The following is a 23,205-nucleotide window of genomic DNA, read 5'->3' on the forward strand; positions in this document are numbered from 1 at the left end:
GCTTAAAGACTTTATCAGGCTGATCATGTAACTGTGAATTAAGAACCACTAAAATGAAAACTTTGCTTTGCTGGGACAGTTGACGCTGGTCATCTGGGACTGAAGAATCAACTATGATTAAGACGAGACCAGCATCACTGAGGCAAAGTCTTCAGGAGGAAGAGCCTTGGCCCGCTCCAGATCACAGCTCTGTGTGTGCCAACACTGAGGAAACATTTCCTAGAAGATTTTGTTTCAGTTACGCCTGTCTGTCTCTGTCTTTCTCTCAAATCAAGGTCAGCACACAGAAGCTGTGATCCAGAGGGGGCCAGGCTGTACCTGGACTGGTAGCTGAACTTGGCAATGTGTTAGTCTCCCAGGTCTCTTCTCCAAGGAATGTTCTCAGGGAGAACAGCCAAGGTTTGGTACTAGGAGAGGCCATTGATGAAGGTGCAGCCTTGATTGCAGTAGAAGTCCCAGTATTAAAGGGGTCATAAGAGAGAAGTTGAGGTTTGGCACCATGTGTCAGGATCAGGGTCCCCGAGGCAGAGTACAGCAGAGGTTACTGATAAAGGTACAGCCCAATTGCAGCAGAGACCCCAGAATTTTGGAGATGCCAGTACCATGAGACAGTCACCAAGGACAGCAGCATATGTGGAGCAGAGCCAGGCTGAGCCTAGAAAGCAAGTCACATGTGCTGGGAATGGCAGAGCCAGAGAAGATGGTTGCAAGGGTAGTGGTTTTGTAACCTAATGAACACAACAGAATTCAGGCTCTGCCTCCCATAGCATCCTGTGTAATGGACACTATGGTGGTTTGAGTAAGAATGGCTCCCACAGGTTCTATATTTGAATGCTTGGTCATCAGAGGGTGGCAGTACCAGAAAGGGATTAGGAAGTGTGGCCTTGCTGGGTAGGTGTGGCCTTGTGGGAGGAAGTGTGTTTCTGGGGACGTGCTTTGGGGTTTCAAATGCCCAAGCCAGACCCAGTAGCTTTCTCTTCCTGCTGCCTGTGGATGCGGATGTAGAACTCTCAACTACTTTTGAAGCATCATGTCTGCCTGCATGCCACCAACTTCCTGCCATGCCAATAATGGCCTAAACCTCTGAAACTGTAAACCAGCCCCGATGAAATGTTTTCCTTTAGAATAGTGGCTATAGTCATGGTGTCTCTTCACTGTAATAGAACCTAAGACAGAAGCCATTGACTAAGACACACACTATTTTCTGAAGGCTGCCAGGCTCTTGTGATAGGGCAGAGCCATGCTGGCTGAGCCCTCCCTCAATTAACCCATCAGCCAGCTGTCTTGGGGGAACAGCAAATGAAGGCACAATGCCTCACGTATGGTTTTCAGCATATCTGTTTTGTGTTCCCTGATTCAAAATAACAGTGGGTCTAGACTGGTTTCAGCCACCCACAAATGGTTTAAATTTCACTATCTACATTCTTATAGCTTAGAACACAATGGACTTTGCATCAAGTACAAGCCAACAATTTAGATGGTGTGAACACTGTGTTGAAAAGCACACTGTTGACAGAGTAAAGCACAAGTTCATTTCTGGCTTCTTAGAGGCTATGGCTCATGGTATACTCTTTTCTCTTGGTCTGTTGGCTAGCAGTCTGCAAGGACAAAGGGGCAGAGGAGCAACAGAAAGCTTTGTAAGAACTGTGAACACAGGTAGAAATAGCCTTCAGTGAGATAGCTTCAGTGAGGTAGTTCCACTTTTCCAGAGTGAGGGGAGATATAAAGGATCAGGACAGACTGGGATATCAACTAATCTGCATTAAACAGCCTGTTCCTATCAAGGCTCCCAGTACGAGTCTGATTACCATGTGGGCAGCAGAGGGACTGTGTCCAGGGTCACACTAGCGACAAGTCAGGCATCCAGGCCTAGAGACATTCTCCAGATAAGGTCAGGTAGAGTGCTGGGGTCCTCCATGTTGCTAAGCTTGGAGAGAGCTACCAGGCCATGGAAGACTGTAACCTCTAACTAGCAGGGCCTCCCAACAATGGTTTTGTATTCAGAGGAGGTAGGAAAGGGCTTTCCTGAATTCTGTCCCACTATTCACTATTTACACTCATAATCCTAAATAAAAGTTAACTAATTTGGTGTTAGAAAGTATGCAGATTAGTTTCATCATGTTGCTAGGTAAATCATGCCAGGCTTTGGTCTGACTGAGACAGCCAAGCTGGAATGCCCTCACCATATCCCCACCATATCCTCACCTAACACAGGGGACACCTACAATGTGATCAGAAGGTCTGTGTGATAGCTAATCTAGGTTGTCAACTGATTTACATTTGGAAGCAACTGAAGCCCAAGCAGCTGGGTGTACTCGTGGGGGATTTTTTCTGGATTATTTGAGGTGCAAGACCCACCCTAATTGCGATCATTTGTGATCATAAGACCCATCCTAAAACTAGGCCACATTTTCTGGTGGTTGCCTATATAAAAGGACATAGAAGGAAGCTTGTACTTTGTCTGCTTACCCATTCATTTCTTTGCTGGTGTTAAAATCGGGATTCCAACGTGGACTGAAAACTGGCAGCTCTCTAGGACCTCCCGGGGACTCCAGCATCAGATTGGGACTGCTAAAATATCCCGTCTTGGGGACTGAATAACTACTGTATCACTGGCCTTTCCATCAGGAGAGAGCCATTGTTGGACTACGTAGATCACACCCTGTAAGCCACTCTGATAAATCCCTAATATATAAGTATATATTACTTCATTCTATCAGTTCTTGGAGAACCCTAATATAGTTTTTTTTTAAATAAATGAAGTACAACCTCAAGTCATATTAAGATAAATGGGCAACAAGTTTAGAAATCAAAGTGCTGAGAAATTCTGTCTGTCGAATGTGCCTTAGTTTCTCCTCAGCCTTCCAGCCTTTAGGTGGACCATTAGATTCTAGACTTCTGCCCAGTTGCCAGGCAATGTCAAGCAGTGAATCTCCTCACATACACACTACTGGTTCTGATACACGATAATTAAAATCTTCCATGACTGCTATTTTCTACCAGAACTACGGATGTATCGTGGGGTTGTATAAGATTTAAGAGCACAGTTTACAAGCTGCGTTGATGGAATAAATGTTACCCATCACCAAGTCAACTAAACATTTTCCTGGAATACTTCTTGGGCTCAACATCTCTGCTCTCCTCTCTGCTGTACTGATTGTAGTGCACAGGCTTGCCTGTTTCAGCCAGGACACCCATCCTTGCTGGGTGCCCTGTCTCATCCCCAGCGAAGGCATTGCTCCTATGCGATCTTAACCAAGAACTACTCAAGAGCACCTGCTTCAGGCATTCAGTTTCCATTATCATAAAAAAAGAAAGAAAGAAAAAGAAAAAAGGCAAATGGGTTTTTAAAAGCTTAAGACATTAAAATATACAAATTTATTCAGGGCAAAAAATTTATTCTCAATTTCAAACTCTAAAATTATCTGGCAGAGGGGGCGGGGAGAATACTTTTCAGATCCACTTGCTGCTGCTAAGTTAGTGTTGAAATCTGATCTCAATTCTACAAGGCTATTTATGAAGATTTCATAGTTAAGCTAGGGTAGATATTCACAGGCTCACTGCAGAAGATTGCAGGGTGTTGTCAAACCCCATGAAGATGTTTCATTAAAAGCAGACACGATCTCACAGGTCTAGAGAGATGGCTCAGCAGTTAAGAGACATGGCTGCTCTTCTGGAGGACCCCAGTTCAATTCCCAGTACCCACATGGTGGCTCCATACCACATTTTTTTTTAACTCCAGTTCCAAGGGATCTGATTCTTCTAGCCTCCATGGGCACTACACATACATACGCGGTGCACAACATATATGCAAGTAAAATACCCATGCACATAAAATAGTAAAATAAAATAAAAATAAAACTAAAAATTAAACAAACAATCTAACATGCTCTCAGATTAACTTACTGAAGAAAAGATGAAATGCAACTGGACCTGATACTTCATATAACGGGTTGTGAATCTGAGTTTTTTTTGGTTTGTTTTCAACTAGATCAACTATCCCAAAGGCCAGACAGAGTTTTCTGTATAGTTTTAGTGTTGATAATTCTAAGTGCTGAATCTAAGCATCAAACAGCATACATTTGATAAGGAAAGCAACATTGGGTAGCATCACAACAGAATGTTTAGCCCTCTATCACTTACCTCCAGAAGTCTGGTGCCTGAGGGACAAACCATTTCCATAAGTTAGGGCTCAGATGTGAACCAGCTCCAAACACAGTGCTGTCCAGAGACAGGGAATGTCAAGACATGCTAGGTATGGTGCGGTTACATTCAAACCCACCTCAGCAGATGAATCAACTAATTCTGTTCCCTACAGAGGTGAAGGGAGCTCTTAACTAAATCAGTGAACACCTAATAAGGCTACATATAATATGTATTTCCTGTCAGTAAACCACAAGGAACCCTAACATCTCAGCATGAAACATTCAGGACAATAAACACATGCCAATGTATACTAAAACTCAAAATGTAGGAAACACTAAGCTTGATTTCCAACAAACTATTTCTCAAGAAATAACCTGAAGCTGCAGAGATTCTCAGCAGTCAAGAGCACTGAGTGCTCTATCAGAAGAGCCAGGTTCAGTTTCCCAGCACCCACATGGTGACTCACCATTATTTTTAAATCTTGTCCCAGAAGATCTGATGCCCTCTTCTGAACTCTGAGGGCACTGCATGCAGATGGTACACAGACACATGCAAAACACCCATATACATAAAATAAAAATAAAATCTCAAAACAAAAATTTAGAAAATAACAAAGCAACATGATTTACTATATACATTTTTCTTTAATAAAATTATGGCATTTAATATTAACAGCAGAAAATATTCATGATTCACATCCAGAAGCAATTAACATTCCTTATTACAAATGAAGTTAAAAAAAATCGAACATGTTCTGTATGTAAGCCCTTAATTGCATAAAATATATTTAGCATAATTTACAGCCAGTGCACTTATATAAGCTATTATTTCCTTTCTTTGACATTATGCAAAAGAATATGTTAAATATGTATGTTAGGACTTTTGAACACCATGAAAATTAAATGTCAGCTCCCAGTCATTCGTGGGGGACAGTACACACTGATAATTCCCTTTGTAAACTACTGCATATCACCTTAATCATTATTTCAGCAATTTTAATGTACTTAAAGTAAAAATTTTTAAATTCCCACTAAGTGCCATATTGAAAAAGGTTTTTTCACTGCAGCACCTTTAGACAACAAAAGATTGCATCCTGTTCAGTCACACTATACAAATTATGACATTTTTGGGAAATATGTACACAAAACATAATGCCAATGTTCTTTTGATAAATGCCATGTTGGTAAGCAGTTTTAGAAACAATATCTAAGAGTAGGAACCAGCACTCTGGGATTTCCGTAAGTTATCTCCATGAATCAGGAAGCCTGCAAACACAAGGTATAAAAAAATTAAAATAAAGATGTAAAGTGCACCCAGCGCACTCCAGTGACCATCTTCATACTCTTTGTCAAGTAATAGTCAGGATTAAATACTGTACCATTTCTAAATGTAAAACTCAAGATGTGAAACAGCAACAAATTCACAATCAGACCCAGCTGATAAGAAATAATGCATCTAGAAGTGTCCACTTAGAAAGTGATAAGCCCCAGAGACCTAATTCCCCTCATATGTCCAAATCAGTATGTCCAGTGTTTCCTTACCTACTTCAAAACGTGTTTAAAGACATAAAATTAACTTCCTCCTAACCAGAGAGTAGACTCTTATCTAACAAACTGCTAAGCTTTGGTTACATAAAGTGCAGTTCAGTAATGTGCCACCCAACTGCTCAAACACACCTAGGAACTCTGCAGGTCACTACCACCTTCAAAGTCAGCTTTCAACTCTGCTAAGGTTTCTGTGAGGAGTCATACAGCTTCCAAATGTTTCCAGAACTCTCTCGTGTGCTTCTCAATTACCAGACACTGGCAATGAAGCTGAATGAAGTACAGAAATTCGTAGTTGTGCTATAACACATTCAAGATCTGGCTCTGATTTTTTCTTTAAATACTTTCATACCTTTTGTTGTATAAAATTTTCAAGTTTTATGATGATACATGCTGTACATTCCATCACTCTCATGGCAACCTCAGACGTGAACCTGTCGTTAGGGATCTGTGGGAAAGGAAGCAAATCAGGATATCTAGTTTTTAAGCTGTCTACACCATAAGCTTCCAATGTGTGCACATCGTTTGTCAGTCCTTCCAGCTGTTCGCTGTACTCCTCTATCTTCTGTGCAAGTGCCGTTGGCTTCACATCTTTATCGGATTTCCCCCTGACGGCGTAGTCGGCTGCAACCAAAGCTAACTTGGTGGAGAGGTAGCACTTGAAGCACACCCATTCATTGGCATTCTTGTGAAGGTCGTTCCTGGCAGCTGAGAAGTTAGCTCTGGCTTGTCTTAGCCATCTCCGGGCTTCCACTGGATTGCCCACAGACTTGAAGGTGGGAGGGACAAAGAACCTTTGGGAGTATGTCTGTCCAGCAGAAGGAGGGCATTTTTCTTTACTTTGCTGTTGCCTTTCAGATTTATGACTCGTGGCTTCTTGATTCCACGAAGTATAAAATCTTTGAAATGAGTACTTGTCCGACTGAAAGCGGGATGCAGAGGTTGAAAATGTTCTTCTTGAAGCTCTGTCTGCATTTTGATCTAGAAAAGCCTGTTTTTCTAATCTGTTGATTTCATTCTGCAGATGTTTGAAAACTTCATTAGCAATGTCATGATTCTCTGGGTTTTTGTCAGGGTGCCACTTCAAATACAACCGTCTAATGATCTTTTTTCGTTCTGATTCTGGAAGCTTCCAAGCTTGCTCTACCACTGATGTCACTTCTTTTAAGATTTCTGGCAAAGCATTCACCTTGAGCTTTTTGGGGGACTGGTGTTTGGAGGAGGGAGACTTGTGGCTCTCTCTGCCAGGAAAAAGAGGAGGAATGCTTCTGAGACCAGGAGTCGGGAACTCTGTGGGGCTTGTTGGTGTGGTGGGAGCACTGTCTCTGCTTTGAGAGCTTTCATCAGGCCTTGAGAACTTGTACAGATCAAGAGAGCTGACTATCTTATACTCACTGTAGCCAATATCAATCTGATAGATCTTTCCTAGGAAGCTGGTATTGTCAGCATCTTCTCTTTCAACTTCTTGCACAATAATTGCATATGTGTATGTTGGCTGGTATGACCCATAGATATCACCACCTTCTGCATCCACAAGGTATCCCACATATTCTCCAGGATAAAAAACATTCATTGGATCCATAAGCAGTGTATAATGGATCTCGGCAGGTATTGGTGTGCCAGGCATAGGAAGTTCCAGTTTTGATGGCTCAGAAGAGTCATATTTTACCCCTAAACTGTCAAGTTTCTCACTGATCCTGTAAATGTCGTTGCATCCCAGCATAGCAATTAAATACGACGTGTCAGAAATCAAGTTGTCAGTTGCTGATTTAAGTGTCATTGCTAAGGCTAGCAGGAAGTTAATGTCTTTACTGTCTGAATGCTGGATGTAGAGCAAGATGACTGCATTGCCAAATCGCTTCAGAAAAGCAAAAGTTTCACTCCTGCTATGGGGAATAGGATTAAAACCTTTAACCCTTAATGTTGTCTGAAGCTTTTCAAAACAGGACACTTTCAGCCCTTCTCTTAGAGCTTTGCAAAGTCTGATGGCTTTTTCTTCATTGGCCAGGAAAGCATTATCATTTTCATGCTTCATGATTCTGATGAGTCCTGTGATGAACTGCTCTGAAGACAAGAGAAGCTGCAGTCTCCCCTGAAGAGAACACAGTGCTCCAAACTGGCACACTTTGGGAGTCTCTTCATCGAGCTGCTCTTCAAGAATACTGCTCAGCAGACGAGGTCGAAGTTTTTGAGGAAAAAGCATGATCAGTTTAGTGTGGAATCCGTGGTCTTTCCCTAAGTAGCACTGGCTAAGATCAACTAGCATTTGCACACCAATATTGCCTTGGATTCTACTTTTATAGTGTGGTGCATCGTCAAACACCAAGATACTTGACTTCACCAACCTACCATCCTGGCTCGGAAGGTAGAGTGCGAGGTCCCGGGCATTCTCCAGATCATTTCTCACCTTGACTGAATCATTTTGTAGACTCTTGAACAGACCAGAAACCACTCTCTTAACTGTGCGCATTTCATTAGGATCTAACTGCTTTCCTTCAGAGTTTTTGAATATGCGGCTCAATACTTCAACATATTGCTTAGTTGAAATAATATCTTCAGTGCCTAAATGCTTGAACAGCTGGTGAAATGTGCCAAGCTCTAAAGGCAGTTTGTACAAATAGGGCTTAAAATCAGCTTCATATTCCAGGTTTATCACTACTTCCTCAGGCTTCAGAAGTTTCCAGCCATCTTCGACCATCACAAAAGCAACACCCCGAAGCTGAAAACGGAACTCCCGTTTTTCTGCACTGAGAAATTCATATATGCTCCTCAAGACCTTTGCTCTAGTTTTTACCATTTCCTCATCCAAAGTTGTTATGTTGCATATGTTTCTGCAATTATTAATGACCTTATCAAGAGGGGGGTCCAAGTTAACATTAAGCATATTTAGAACTTGTTCAAGCTGTTCCTGTGGACCAAGGTCACTGCCTTCTTGTTCTCTGATGCTCAAGGGTGTGGCTTTCTCTGGAAGAATAGGGCAGGAGGTCCACAGCAGCTGGAGCACATCACACTGCTTGAACTTTGGGTTCACCTGTGCTCCATTGAACTTTATGAGAGGAAGCGTCCCATTTACCTCCTGGTACTGAGGGTGAAACCGAATGTATTCAGCAGGGGCCCGTTCAGGACACAAGAATGGTATTAAGGACAGTTCCTTCAGAAAATTTCCAGATAACAAATCCACTCGTTCTTGGAATATGTGATGGAGAAGGATGTCAACTGTACTTTGCAGTGTTTCTTTAGACCAGTTTTCTGTATTTGCCCGCACACTGATTTCCTTGGCAAACTGTAACAGCTGCTGCTGGGAAAGTACGTACTTTAGTCCAACATGTCTCAAGAACTCCACCCAGGATGTCATAAACGCAACTTGATTTTTAGGTTTTATTACTTGTTCCAGTTTTTTAAAGAACTCTTTAGGAATAAACAATTTTTCAGGAAGCATAACTTCAAAAACTCTCACAGTTCTATCATAGAAATGTTTTGCTTGTTTGAGTCGATTATTGGCATCGTGGATAATCAATAAACTTTCCAGCTTTTCAAAAAGTTGTTCTTTAATCTCTGACAGTTCCTCAATGCTTGACAATCTAGTCTTCAGATAGATCAAGTGCTCTAATTTTGCATCATAAGAGAGATTTTCAATTTTTGGTAGAAGGTGTTTCAAATACACCTCCAGATCATCTACCGGCACACAGCCCAGAACCTCGTACAGTTCTTTTAAATGTACCTTTTCTTCAAGAAAAGCAGATGATGATGACAGTGTCCATTTTTCCACTTCAGCTGAAGGGATACTTTTGGTAAGCACATAGCATGTTCCAAATTTTGCAATGCTCATATAGCGGCCACTGATGGATTTGTAGCATGGGAGGGACTTTAAAATTTTTATATCATCTTGGGACATCAAGTGACTCAAATTACAGTTGAAATACATCAAAAGTGCTTCAAAGTCATTTTCCATTAGTTTTTCAGTTCTAAATGTTGAAGTTTGAACCATATAATGTACAGCCTTCAGGATGCTTGTGGGGCTATCGATGTTTGCTGTGTGACATGACAACACAGGAACTAATGCACTGTCTTTAGAGCAGATTTTGTTCAAAGCAAGCTGAATACAGCCAGCTTTCATGAGAGCGTGAAAAACCTTATCGCTCTGAGCGTTTGGGAAAACGGCAATGTGCATGAGGCTCAGGGGAACCAGCACATCTCCCTCGGGAACCACAAGCTGATTGGATGACACAGTGAACTTTGTTCCTGGAAGCAATGCCCAGTCTTTGAGGATGTCAACAATGACATCAAATGCTGGCTTTGGTTCTTCCTGATCTTCTGTCACACTTACAGATTCACTGATAAAATGCCAAGCATTCTTAAGCCAAGATTCACTGGCAAAATTGTCTTTCCATTTTGCACAGTTTTTGGTCTTATATTCACGAGGCAATACAGAAGAGAGTAAGTCAGCAAAGCTGGAAATATCAAACACTTTTGCAACTTTGCAGTTCAACAAAACGCTACTGTATTTCAAGTATAAGGTATTCATAAACAAGTCTTTCCGTGATGGAATTAATTCGTGGTATGTTGTTAGGAACTTGGGTCTTTTACTATCAAAAACCTGCAAAACACTGTCCAATGTGATGAGCAGGGGCAGTCCCTCAACTTCAAACTCATTTTCTTCAGCATCTTTAAAACAGTAATCAACTAACAGTTTTAAACTATGAAAGAGCTTTAGGTTCGTTTGCTGGAGACGACAAGGCAGCTTCCCGATATGGCAACTAGTATCAGCAGAAGAGAAAGTCATTAAGAAGGACCTGACATCAGCAGGAGTCACATAGCTAACAGGAATATCTGCGTCTATGAGGCAGTGGTAAAGATTAGCAGTTTCGTCACAGTTATAAACCAAGTTGAAACCGATTTCTAAAAGCAGGTGCTTTAGTCTGTAGACATTCTCTGCAACTGTTTTTCGAGTTGTGATGTTATAATCTGCATTTTTAAGGTGTTGTAATTCGTCCTGTAGCAAGTTATCAAAAAATGGTCTAGTTTTATTCAAAGTAGACATATTGATCCAAGTAATTATGACTGCAGAGTGCAAATCAGAGCCATCAATATTTGGAGCACGAACAACAGGTAAAAGGCGTTTCATGTCTTCATGAATGCAACTGTAAAGTGCTTTTACTAAGCAATATAAATCTGGCTGCAGATCAAGCCTGTTAACTGGAAAGAAGGACAGAAACTTCTTCAATGTGTCCTTTACAACATGAATGGGTGTGTTCTGTAAAACTGACAATGTTGGGTCAGAACCAGGGAAATACCGTTTTTTTAACTGGATTAGTAATTCAACATATGCAGGCGCTATTAATGCTGTCATTAAACTATTATTCCAGTCACTTCGGACACCAACCCCATTATCATCACGCCACAAGTTTCTTCTGGCTGAATCTAGAGCAAAGTGGCCATTCACATGAAATGGCAGGCCTGTCTCCAAAGAGAGAGGCAGAAAGCAGAAGGCCCTGTGGGGCTTTTTATAGTTGTGTGTAACGCAGGCAGCTACTCCACCACGTGGGAAGAGAGTGATATCTTGGTTCTTATGAGCCGATATAACACTCTTAGACACTTTGTCCATACTTGAGAACCCTGATCTATTGCAGATCAGCCATGTGGTCAGATTGCCCTCAGAGTCCTCAGTGTCCATTGTGTAGGTTATCTGTTGAACTGGAATGTCCTTGAGCTGCCTCTTTTTAGTAACACTATCAATTACAGATGCATGGAATTGCTTCCTTTTCAATCGGTCTCCATCAGTGATCTTGCCTTTTACTGAATAGAGCACATTCAAACCTCCTGTGGCTTTATCTATTTCACAAATAGATATTTTTTCCATGTGATTGAGAAACATCAGAAGTTCTGCTCCATCAGAGCGCAGTTTGTCTAAAAGATTCTGGACCATTCTGTCTGAGGATGGAACTGAGGATATTTCTGAAACTTGTGCCATTTCTGCATTACGCAGAGGAAATCTAAACATTGTACAATTGTCCAGTTTAAAGTGGTTTCCCAAGTAAAGATCCAGAACATCTGAGAACTGGGTTCTAAAGTCTGCATCCAAATCTCTGAACATGCGTCCAGGACTAACTGATGTGGCTCCTGGTGCATATCTGGCATGGGGATCAAAAATACACAGGATATCATTGCCAGAAATAAAAGAAGGGCAGTCTGTAATGTGATACACAGAATTGAATCCAATTCCATATTGTCCCGTTTTGCAAGGATTTCCTTCTTTGGTGCCTTTCCCAAGATTCTGAATTCCTCTAACATCATCTTCTGTAAATGGCTGGTTGTTGTACACACACAGTGCTGGCCCTTGCAGTGGGGCCCACTTATCATCAAATATTCGGTCAACAGGATGCTGCCTGGGATCAAAGACAAAGCAGATTTCTGTGGCCTTTGCATCATCAGCATTTTGAAGAAGCTCTTTCAGCATTTCCTTTTCTGAAGGATAGGCATTGAGTATGCTCTTAATTCTGCTGGTCAGTTTTTCTTTCTGCCCAAACTCTGTACCTGGAGCTGTGAAACAGATGTTGGATGCATATCTTTCTAAGGCTTTGTGTCTCTTTGGTATTGCTCCTAGTTTTACAGCTACTTCCCGGGGTATGTCAGCATGGCAATACTTAACAGTAGAATCCTTTACTTTTATCCAGGGACAGTCATTATAGCATAATGACTTAGCAGGGAGAAGCAGAAGATTAGTATCTGGCAGTAATATTTTGCCATAATTTTTCTCACAGAATTCTTGTCTCTTTTCTCTAATGAGACTCCAGATTCCTTCACTGATTATTCGTCGGCAGAGCTGAAAATTCTCTTCTGTAATTTGTTTTTTTCCTCTTTCTTGATCAATAGTCTCTAAAACTAGGGCAAAATCTTCAACTGTAAATGACTGCCGCACACCCACACTTTCAAAAAGTTCACGGAAATTATTTTTATACTTGTTAGGTAACTGATAGAGGTATGGTGCTGCTTCAAAATTCAAATGGAAAGAAACTTTTTCTGACTCAACATATACATTCTCAACCAGAATGAAATGAAATGGTTTTAGCTTTTCAATAATTGCTGCCTTGGCCATTTCATTCTGCATCATTGCTTCATGGAGGTACTTGTAGCAAGCATTGGTGATGTTCTCCTGATACAATGTAATGCCATCATCAACTGACTTTGCAACTTGCTTCAACTGATTTATTACCAGATCAACCGTTGGCTTCTTTAGTAAACCCAGAAACTCTTTAACAGCCAACGACACTGAACCACACCCTCTAAAAGAATGGGAATTTTCATTGAGAATTGGCTGCAAAAGACAGACTATATCTTGATATTCAGCTGTATAAAGGTTAGTTGCTGCAAACATGGTTTCAGGCTTAAAACTGTTCCCTTTCCATTCTAAAGAAAAACCTGCTGGCTTTGTTAGAAATGGAAGGAAGGGAATTGTTTGGTATCTTGCAGCAAAATCCTTTGCTCTAGGATCTCTTATTTTTAGCTTCTCATCAATAAGGCTTAGTAAAATACTACTCCTTAGACAGGCAGCAGCATGGTCACTTTTATTAATCTCAGCTACTGACTCAGCACGCTCTAGCATGTCATCCCACAAAATGTCATCTTTTGCCATGCCTAACTGAACTAGCTTAATCAAAATAATAGGATTGAGGTAATCCTGTGTAGAGCCATAAGGGAACCTCCCATCCTTAGTATCAAATAACTTTGCAACTCGTCCTTCGGGGTGGATCAGTCTTGATGGCAAAACCAAAGGATGGCCCTCCAAGGAGCAAGGAACACATGGGGTAACACGAAGAATTCCTGAGAATTCATCAAGTTTCTCATTTAGGACAAAATTCATTAAAGGATCTCTCAATTCTGCTTCAATTTCCTGAATATTAGGGAAAAAGACTTCTGTAAAAAACTGTTTCTCTGAAAATGTATTTTCAAGCAGTATTTGTTTACAGCCAGCCTCTTCAAATCCTGCCTTTACTGAAGAAGGAAGCTCAACAGCACAGAGGTTTTTGGAGCCTGTTTTCTTGAGGTACTTCAGAAATATCTTGAAGGCTGCTGAACCAACATCTTTCCTTTGAAGTATAGAGTCATCTAGAAACCTCACATTCTTCATGGAAACCCAAGTAGAACCATCAGAGAAGACTCTGGTCAACTCCTTCCCCTTCCCATGAGCTATATCTTCATAAAATCCTTGACAAATCACAGAGAAGTCATCATGAACTAGATCAGGATCAGGCCACACAGCATAGTAAGTATAATCAATTAACTCACCACCAGTGGCTAGGTCCCGTAAGACACTGAGTGCTTGTAAGTAAGCTTTCACAATGACATGCCTCATGAATGTGGTATTCCATCGCCCTTTTGTATCCGTCTTCCAGATTTCTTTCCTATTTGAAGTAACAGCAAAGCACCCATTGATGTGAATTGGCAACCCTGTTTTTATTCGAAGAGGTAAATAGCAAAACACCTCTCCTATGTGTGGTTTCACGGACCACTTCTGCTCCTGGGTTTCATGCAAAAGAACACCTACTGCCCCACAAGGAACCAGCCCTAGTCTTTTTCCACTTTCATTCAAGGAAAACTTCAGAGCCTCTCCTGTATCCATGCAGGTGCATATAAGCCATGTAGTGCAATCTACCGTCTTTTGTGGCAACTCATCTGATGGCTTTTTTGATTGGCCAGACTTAGCCATTTCAAAGAGAGTAGCTGGATCATCATCTGGACCTCTAAACAGTGGTGACTGTAAGTCAGCAATCCTCCTAAACACATGGTGGAATTCTTCAACTGTGATCTGAAGAATGCAAGATGATTTTGGCACATCAGTGGGAAGTTTTTTGTTGCTGCTGCTACAAGTCTTCATGAGTTTAGCAGCTTCTTTTAAAACACTCAAAGCTGGTGCACTCAATGCTTTGGAGGAGCAGGCTTTTTTCTTAATTATTATTGTGTCTTGCGCTAGGCCAGGGTTTGTTTCTTCTATCTTCAAGTATTTCAGGTACATTGAGTTTACACTCTGGGTGAAAATGATAAGTCTGTGCCCGCAAAGGCTAAATTCATCCACTAGGGAGTAAATATCTGCAGTGTTATAACAGGTACTGCTAACTTCACTCACTTTTGCTTCCTGTTGTGTTCTAAAGGACAGCCGGAAAAGAGTTCCATTGTAGCTGTAAGGGGCCTCTACAGCCAAAGGTAACTGACAGCCAAATACATCTATAAATGGTTTGAACTGATTCGGAAATTTCCTAAGTCTTTTCTGCTGTTTACTCCAATTAATTTTGATTCCAGGATTAGATCTATCTTTTATGTGTTTACTGATATGATTTATGTTTGGATCAAACATAATCATAAATTCTCGGCTCATAATGATGGGGATGTCAGTGATGTGGTACACTGAATTAAATCCAAGACCAAATTTTCCAACTTTGTCAACTTCTCCCCTTTTTAAAGATTCTCCTAATCTGGTTATGTTTATAAAATCTGAATCTGAGAATTCAGAATTGTTGAAAGACCACAAAGCAGGTCCATGGCAAGCTGCCATCCCTGGGTCTAGGAGATTCTCTCTGATGTCCATATTTCTTCTCATATCAATCATGAAACTGCATTCTGTAGCATTTGCATCATCGGCATTTTGAAGCAGCTCTTTAAAAATATCTGACACAGAAGGGTATTCTTCCAAAATATTTTTAATCCTTACAGTAAGAGGCTCTCTTTGTCCTGACTGCTCAAACCCCATGTTTTCAGGGTTGATCAGTCTTGTACTAAGGCAGGGAACTTTTAGCCACTCCGCAGTCTTCATGGGTATGTCTTCATGTACCAAAATGATTGGTTCCACTGAATCTTCAAGTAAGTCATTGAGGTCATCAACTTTGATGTCACAATAACAGCATTCATGAATTGGCTTCATGACGAGTTTGGAAGGATTTTTGCTATGATAGATGGGAACTGGTGTATTAGGGCTTGCTGGAATCTGGTTGCTATACAGCCATCGCATAATATTCAACATAAGATGAAGGTTTTGTTTACTTTCTTGTTCACTCAACTCTTGGTCACTTGCTAGATAAACCTTTTGAATGACCATGGAAATATGATCTGATGTCAACTCTTCTATTGAGCCACAGGCCTTAAACAGCTGGTGGAATTTTGCCATGGTTTTAGGCACATTATATAAATAAGGCTGAAGATCCAGATCATGGATTGGCTTTATCACAGCCTGAACAAGAGGGCAAAAGTTTTTGCCAGTCCAAACCCACGGAAATTTCAAGGTTTTAAAAGAATCCTTCCCTTCATTCAGATGATCATGCATGAACCCATAAATTTCAAGCAAAATATGTTGGAACTGATAGTAATCTTCATCACTGAAAGTTTTTGATGTATACCAGTCAACAACAATTTTAAAGTGTTTTAAGACAGCACTGATGCTAGGCTTTGTGAAGATGCCTAGAGCCTTCTCCAAGTTTACATGGACACTTTCAACAAGAGGAAGTGACGAGCCCACTAGAACTGCATGTGCTGCATCACACATATCTGGAGGTGCACAAAGATTACAGAGGTCCCCTTTCCAGACTAAGGAACCTGGATAATTTGGAGGCCTTTCCTTGTAGGCTGGAACCCATTTTATTTTCTTCAGTGTCATCTTCCCTTCAGAAGACTGTAAGAGTGTATGGTTTTTATTCAAGACTAGTAAGAGGGTTTTGGCTTTCTTTAGGAGCACATCCTGATTCTGACAGGAACTGACCTGTAATGCTTCAATTTTTTTTGCCACTTGCACAACATCTTTCTCTTTCAGGCTGGCTTCATTTTTTAAACCAATCTGTCTCAAAGAGTGAAGGATATCTGGTGAGGTAAAAACTGCAGGTGGGAAACAGGCTTCTTCTTCATTATAAAAGAGATCCTTTAGTACTTCTATATCAGGATCAAAGAGTTCATTGGCTGCTACCACACGCTCCTGTGGCATATGAATAAATTTTAGTGGCATCAACCAATCAAGCACATTCGGATTCTCATTTTTAAGAGAGGATAGATTCTCAAGGATCCACAGCATAAGATGTGTTACTTCTTCCTGGGTATAAAATGCATTTTCAATATCTTTTAAAACAAACTTTAAACAGCTTGTAGTTTTTAACTTTTCAATTTTCAACATGTTTGCCAAACGAATGGTAGCTTCATCACTACTATCTATGACAGAAAGAGACAGTCGCAGATCTGCTGGAAGTTTGGCAGTATGATCCAAAACTTTACATCCTTTTAATTTAGTGTAAGAAGAAATCCCTTGATCAGATGAGTGATTAATTCTTTTGAATATTGTCAATTCTTGAATTATTCTTTTCTCTTTTTCACTGGTATCAGTCAAGCTGGCCAAAAACTTTCTTAGAGCATCTTTGTGGGTTGGAAGTAATGATGCTACTTGGTTACATAACTTCTGCAGTGGTATCTTCTCCATTATCTGCAAAATGGCACTCGGTAGTGGCGAATGGATGTATTTTTTAACAAGAGGATGCTGAATAGAGGTATCTAACCTTTTTAGGACAATACCCCCAAGTTTCTGTACAATATCTGCTAAGAATTCTGGAAGCTGAGCTCCAGTTTCGTCATCTAAAATGACTACTGATGGGATCCTGAGTCTAATGAGTTCCACACATGTCTGATCTTCATCCAGTGTAGTTCTGGGGATAAGTGGCATCTCATCAAATAAAGTCAAATCCTCTGAAAAATGTATGTAGAGATTCTTCCAAACCATTTTAAGCCATGAAATGGACGGGTGGTGCTTGTCTTCACTGAATGGATACCACTGAACCACCAACTCTCTGCCAGGCCAGAATGTATTCATTACTTCCTTAACAAGACGTGCAAATCGTTCTGGATTTAGAAGCTGCAGCTGAGTACACGGTCTTCCTGTAAACCACACACAGAAATGTTACGCACAACTCGAAGCTCTTCTGGTCTCACGTTTAAGAAGGTACTAGGAAGTTGTTTGAAGAAAATGCAAAAATTCAGTACAACTAAAGTAGTTTTAAAATGATAATCTATACAGAAAATAATGCTTATAATGACCTCTAAAAAAAGCCATTTTCTACACAAAGGCTTATTTTATTTAAAAAAAAATCATCAAATACATATTCAAAGGTATATAGTGTTCTGCAAATGGAATCAACATGAAAAGCAATGTGTAATGCTTAGTTGTCCACAAGTAAAAGTCCCAAACAAAATGCAAATAAAATTTACGTATTTTTTTCATTTAATGTGTAAACATTGATAAGCAGGCCCAATATAAATATAAGTACTTTCGGCACCTCACCTGCATGATTGTATAGGAAGAGAAGGGCTCAAACTCAGAGCACAGGGGCTGCAGTTTCCTTTTTAGCAGCTAACACTTTCTAAAATGCAGGTAGCAATGGCCCTTATGGAATTTCCTATTAGCCTCTCTAATCAGATATGCAACTGGGTGTCAGCTAATGTCTCAGAGATTTGAACTCGCTCACCTGGAAAAGCAATGGGGATGAGGCTCTTCACAGACTGTTCTATACGAGCACAACAGCTACAGTTTGGCCAAGGTTGATTTTATTAAAGTGTGCTCTGTAGAACCAGGGATTTTGTAGAAAAGCTTCAGGGCAAACAAACTAAATATGTGGGGTGTTGCTGCCAGGGCAGGTATTTCTTCCTGCCAAAACAACTCTATTTCTGGATGATTGCAAACTAGGAGAGTAATAGAATTTTGCCTCCTTCGGGGAACAGCTGCTTATCTTAATAGATTGCCTAAAATTAACATTTTTAAATATATTTCATATGTCACAGTATTTTTGATATTTAACATCAGTAACTACAAAATAGAAAATTACATACCTGTAGGTATATATTTGCTCTTATAGAGAAATAAAAGAAATCTCAAAATCAATTCCATGGAAACTAACATTTATCTTTCCCCTATGTGCAAATGACTTCTAGACCCTTATGAGCAATTTTGGGAAATGGTGTAATAAGAGGTATACCTCAGGCTCTTGGGACTTTTGTATATAGCTTTTTTTTTTTTTGATAAGATCATATGTGAGGTGCTTCTGAGGCCTTCTAATGGAGGGCATGGAGACGCCTGTGTGAACATTTATACTTCAGCATTAAAAGCTAAATGTCTTCAGTATAAAGCAGCTAGAAATCAGGACTTCAGATTAAAGATATTGTAGTCATCTCATTCCCACCCTTCCCTCTCCCCATCCTAGTACTTCTGAATCAAGGCAGGACATGTTTGTTTCAAAGGTTTACTCTCTACTCCAAATCCCCACCATGCTACTTTCAAACCACTGCCATAGAAGTCCCAGCAAAGACATACTTTGGAAACATCAAGAGAGTGATAATACCCAGATTCAGAACATTTTCAGTTTCTACGTCATGTGACAGAAGAATTCAAGTAATTTTTTTAAAAATTAAAGTGTCAGCAATACAACCAATGTAGTTTCCTTGGGTTATGGAGCAAATTAAAATTATAAAATCAATTTTATAATAATGTTTCTTAAAGTGATTACTGAACAGAATTAGCTATAACTGAATATCTAAGTCATAAGTAAAGCAAAAACATAATTTTGAAGATATAAAAATGTTGAAAATTAAAATTCAGAATACCCAGAAAGCAAAATTTTAAAATATGTACCATGTATGTTTCATGTAAACTGCCATATCACATGCATTCAGTAAATAATCCTGCATAATATCCTGGCATAAAATTTGACAATTTACAAAACATACTTACTTACCTTTAGGAAAATTATTTGGTATGAATTGCAAGTAAAATGTCAAGACACACACACCTCACATATAGCATGCAACTAACATATCAGTCATGCTCAACTGGAAAAACATTAGGAAGTAAAGGAGAGAGAAAATGTAAAAAGGCACAACTCTAAGTAGATTAAGTTAATTCAGGCAGAAGTCCCAAATTCTAGGCACTCTGTACTGAAGACAGTTAGCTTTTAACCCAGAAGTATAAATGTTCACACAGTCGTCCCCATGCCCTCCCCTCTAAAGCACTGCTACTAGGATGAGCAAAACAATTTGTAAGCATTTTAATAAATGAGTTGTGGGCTTTGAGGCTTTCACAACTACCAGCAATGTCAAAACATATCTAACTATCCTTCTGAAAAAAATGTCCCTAGGGTCAGCAAACTATTACCAGGTACATTCAACTTTAACTTAAGAAGAATCCTTGTACACAGGTTTGGTAGACCATAGATGAGTCCATCTCTTAGATACTGGAAACAATATTGATACAACCACTATCTGCTCAGAGACTGTACTGTTTTTGTTTCCATTATTTACATGTCTACATTCCTTGCTAACGTGGAGAATAAATGCACATGGTCAGAAAGAGGAACTATCAGTCACTGTAAAAATTGTCTTAACAATGATGCTTTCATTCCAAGTGCTTTAAGTAAGCTCCTTCAGAGGTGCATTCTACTAGACAAAGCTAACTAAGGCACTGTGTAGATGGCAGTTCTTTTTGCTTTCTGATACACAGTGGCAAAGGCAACTTTGATGGCTGGTAAATTCTAATAATTCACCACTGTATAGAAGATGCAAATCCTTGTAAAGACACAAACGGCAAACGTCCAATTAAATGATTACTGTATATCAGTCATATCTAAAAAAAAAAAAAAAAAAAAAAAAAAAAAAAAAAAAAAAAAAAACAAAAATAAAACACCAGCAAGTGTGTGTGTGTGCTGTCTGAATGTTCAGGTGCATATGGAGGTCAGAGGCAGGCGGATCTCTGTGAGTTCGAGACCAGCCTGGTCTACAAGAGCTAGTTCCAGGACAGGCTCCAAAACCAAAAAAAAAAAAAAAAAAAAAAAAAAAAAAAAAAAAAAAAAAAAAACCAAGGTAGGGAGCTGGGAAAAGAAAAGGAAAAGGCAGTCCAGCACTCAAGTCTAGATGTGGTGCTATAGGCCCCTGGGCCTTTCAGAAGCATCTTATTCTAGTTCTAATGGCCCACTGCTTCCCAGAAGGTCTGCACTGCTACTCTGCCACCGACATCTTGCCTTGGCCTTTTGTTGTTGTTTTTCTTGTAATACTGGGCACTGACTACAAGGTCACATGCAAGCTAGGCAAAAACCCTACCGCTGATCTATATCTCAATTCTCTTTTTACTTTACTTTTCATAGATTCTCACTAACTTGCCCCAGGCTGGCCTTGAACTCACTTTGTAGTTCATCTTGGCCTTAAACTTATAATCTTCTTACCTTAGCCTCAGGAACAGCTGGTATTACACACATCTACTATCAGGCTTGGCTTGGACTTGAATAGGAGATACAGCACAGAGATTCAGTAACCAAATGCAATGGACCCCAGGGCAGGCAGTAACAGAGTAGCTACTTACATCAGGACTTTACTGCCTCTTTCACTATACTTTCCCAATATAAGGGCTATTGATAAAGTATTAGATACCTTTAATACAAATTTAATATTTACAAAAACTGTCACTCTAATAATGACTTAGTTTCTAAACTAATCATATATGTGTGTATATATATGTGTGTGAATGTATGTATATATATATATATATCCTGCTTCAAAGGATATATATGTAAAAACAATTTCTATTAATCAAATATTACATCCCTTAAATTTCCAAGTAAAACATGAACTTGGGAAAATAATATAAAAAATAAGGATATCTATTAAAGCAAAACAAAAAGAGTAGGAAAATAATAAAATGAGATGCCCAGCATTGTCAGGTCACCTGAGTGTCCTTAATGAAAGCAGACTGGCCACTTTAGTGCTCTGTAGCTAGACAGGGCTTCCTACTCCCACCAATCTCCACACTGAGCTACAATCCTAACAGTTCCCAGAATGCTCTCCTCCCTGCATTTCTCCACTGAGCACTTGTGTGTATAACAGAAGTGCATTCATGCCACATTCTCCTATGTAAGCAGTGTAATGTGTCTTTCATTTGAGACTATTTATGAAATGATGATTTTTCAAGTCATTCAAATGTGTTTTCTATCAGTGTTTGCAAAACAAAGGCCTATATTAGTAGTTTCCTCTCTCCTTTAAAGTTATTTCCAGCAAAAAAAAAAAAAAAGTTGACATAATTTCTAGCTATTTAGGTTAAAGACAAAACAACAACACAGGATTCAACAAACCAACAAATGAGAATCAATCAATCAATCAAATGAACACAACATTCAGTCAGTGATCCTACCTGAGTATCCCCAGAGAAGCTGCTGTGCTAGAATATAATTAAATCCATTCTTAGAAAGGCCAGAACATTCAATATTTCACAAGCTCACTACAGAAATTACATTTTAAGGCAACGCTGTCTGTAGACTCTCCACACAGCATTATGCAAAAGAGGCAAAAACAAAGCTCTAAACAGTGAATGCTTTACGATTAAAGATCTATTCAGATGCAAATTAACCTAAACTCTGGAAGAACTAAGACTTAGTTCAGAGCAGCAAAAAAGGAGAGTGCCTGTTTATAAGCACAGATCACTGGGCCTTCCCAGCAGCCTGCAGGCTAACCATGGGCTTTCTCACAGGCCATCATCAACAAACAAAGGGCCTAGAGAACTGAGAAAGGGAGAATAGAATTTTTATAAGTGCTTAATATCTATACATGTAACTCTCAGTTTATGATAAGGAAAGGTGAATTTATCAAACAAATCCTATTGCTTGCTTCTGATAACCACCAATAGCCACAACGTTCTAAGAATTGTCATTCATCCCATCAAGTGTACTGCTGCACCTTTGTGGAATTACATTTGTGCACTGGGGTACCTGGGACTCGATTTCAAGGCTAAGACAGGGACTGTAGGTCTCATCAGAATGATTACCTCACCAGCAGCATCTGCTAGTCAGGCAATACAAGTGCTGGATAGCTAGAAATAAACACCTAGACATGTCCTCAGACTTTGTATCTGATGAGGAAGGCAGGTTAGAGAGATGATTATAAGTAACTACACAAGTGCAGGTGTGTAGTGCTGCGTTGTGTTCAGTGTTACAGAAGCGCACATAGGTTACATGAAACGAGATGAAGGGGGTGGGCATAGGAAAACAATCAAATGTCTGAATAAGTGCTCTTTAAAGATGAAAATGATCAGGGGGAAAACAAACCAACAAAAAGTTTTGGTAACAGCAAACACTGATTTAGCAGTCCTGTATACCAGGCATCTTTAAACGCCCAGAATAAGACAAAACTAGGTAATAAAAAAGTCATGGACAATGTCAACAACATGGCCTTTTTTTTTAAGTAAGAAAAACAAGAAGCCTTTAAAAGATTTTTTTTGGTAAGAGGTGGAAAGCAATGTTTTAGAAAGGTAAGTTCTCACAATGCTGTGTTGACTAGAGAAGCAGGAATGGCTGTGAGAGATACCGGGTTCTCCTGCGTTTCAGGGAGAGATGGCAGTAGCCTGAATTCTGGCAAAGGCAGGCTTAGAACAGCTCATGGTACTTTTTCCCAACAAAAACCATTGGGTGTGGGAGTTCTAAACATCGTCACAGTACAAGTCTTGTGTAAAATACAA

At 39.8% G+C, this 23,205-nt stretch overlaps 1 protein-coding gene across 4 annotated transcripts in view; it reads right to left on the reverse strand.

Moving 5' to 3' along the window:
* Positions 1-4,767: 4,767 nt before the first annotated feature.
* Positions 4,768-23,205, reverse strand: part of Sacs (sacsin molecular chaperone) — a 42,209-nt gene continuing 23,771 nt past the window's right edge. Inside the window, exons 9-10 of one of the 4 annotated variants that reach the window (XM_050152203.1) lie at positions 6,043-17,594; positions 4,768-5,411 (exon numbers count right to left, since the gene is read on the reverse strand). In XM_050152203.1, coding sequence (XP_050008160.1) covers positions 5,403-5,411; positions 6,043-17,594 — 11,561 coding nt within the window. In that variant the 3' untranslated portion in view covers positions 4,768-5,402. Of the gene's footprint in view, positions 17,595-23,205 lie in introns of all 4 variants that reach the window. The other 3 variants (XM_050152206.1, XM_050152205.1, XR_007593593.1) reach the window with 3 other exon arrangements.

The sequence above is a fragment of the Alexandromys fortis genome, unplaced genomic scaffold (assembly GCF_014885135.2).
Source record: "Alexandromys fortis isolate MF-2015 unplaced genomic scaffold, M_Fortis_MF-2015_v1.1 scaffold_75, whole genome shotgun sequence".
Taxonomy (NCBI): Eukaryota; Metazoa; Chordata; class Mammalia; order Rodentia; family Cricetidae; genus Alexandromys; species Alexandromys fortis.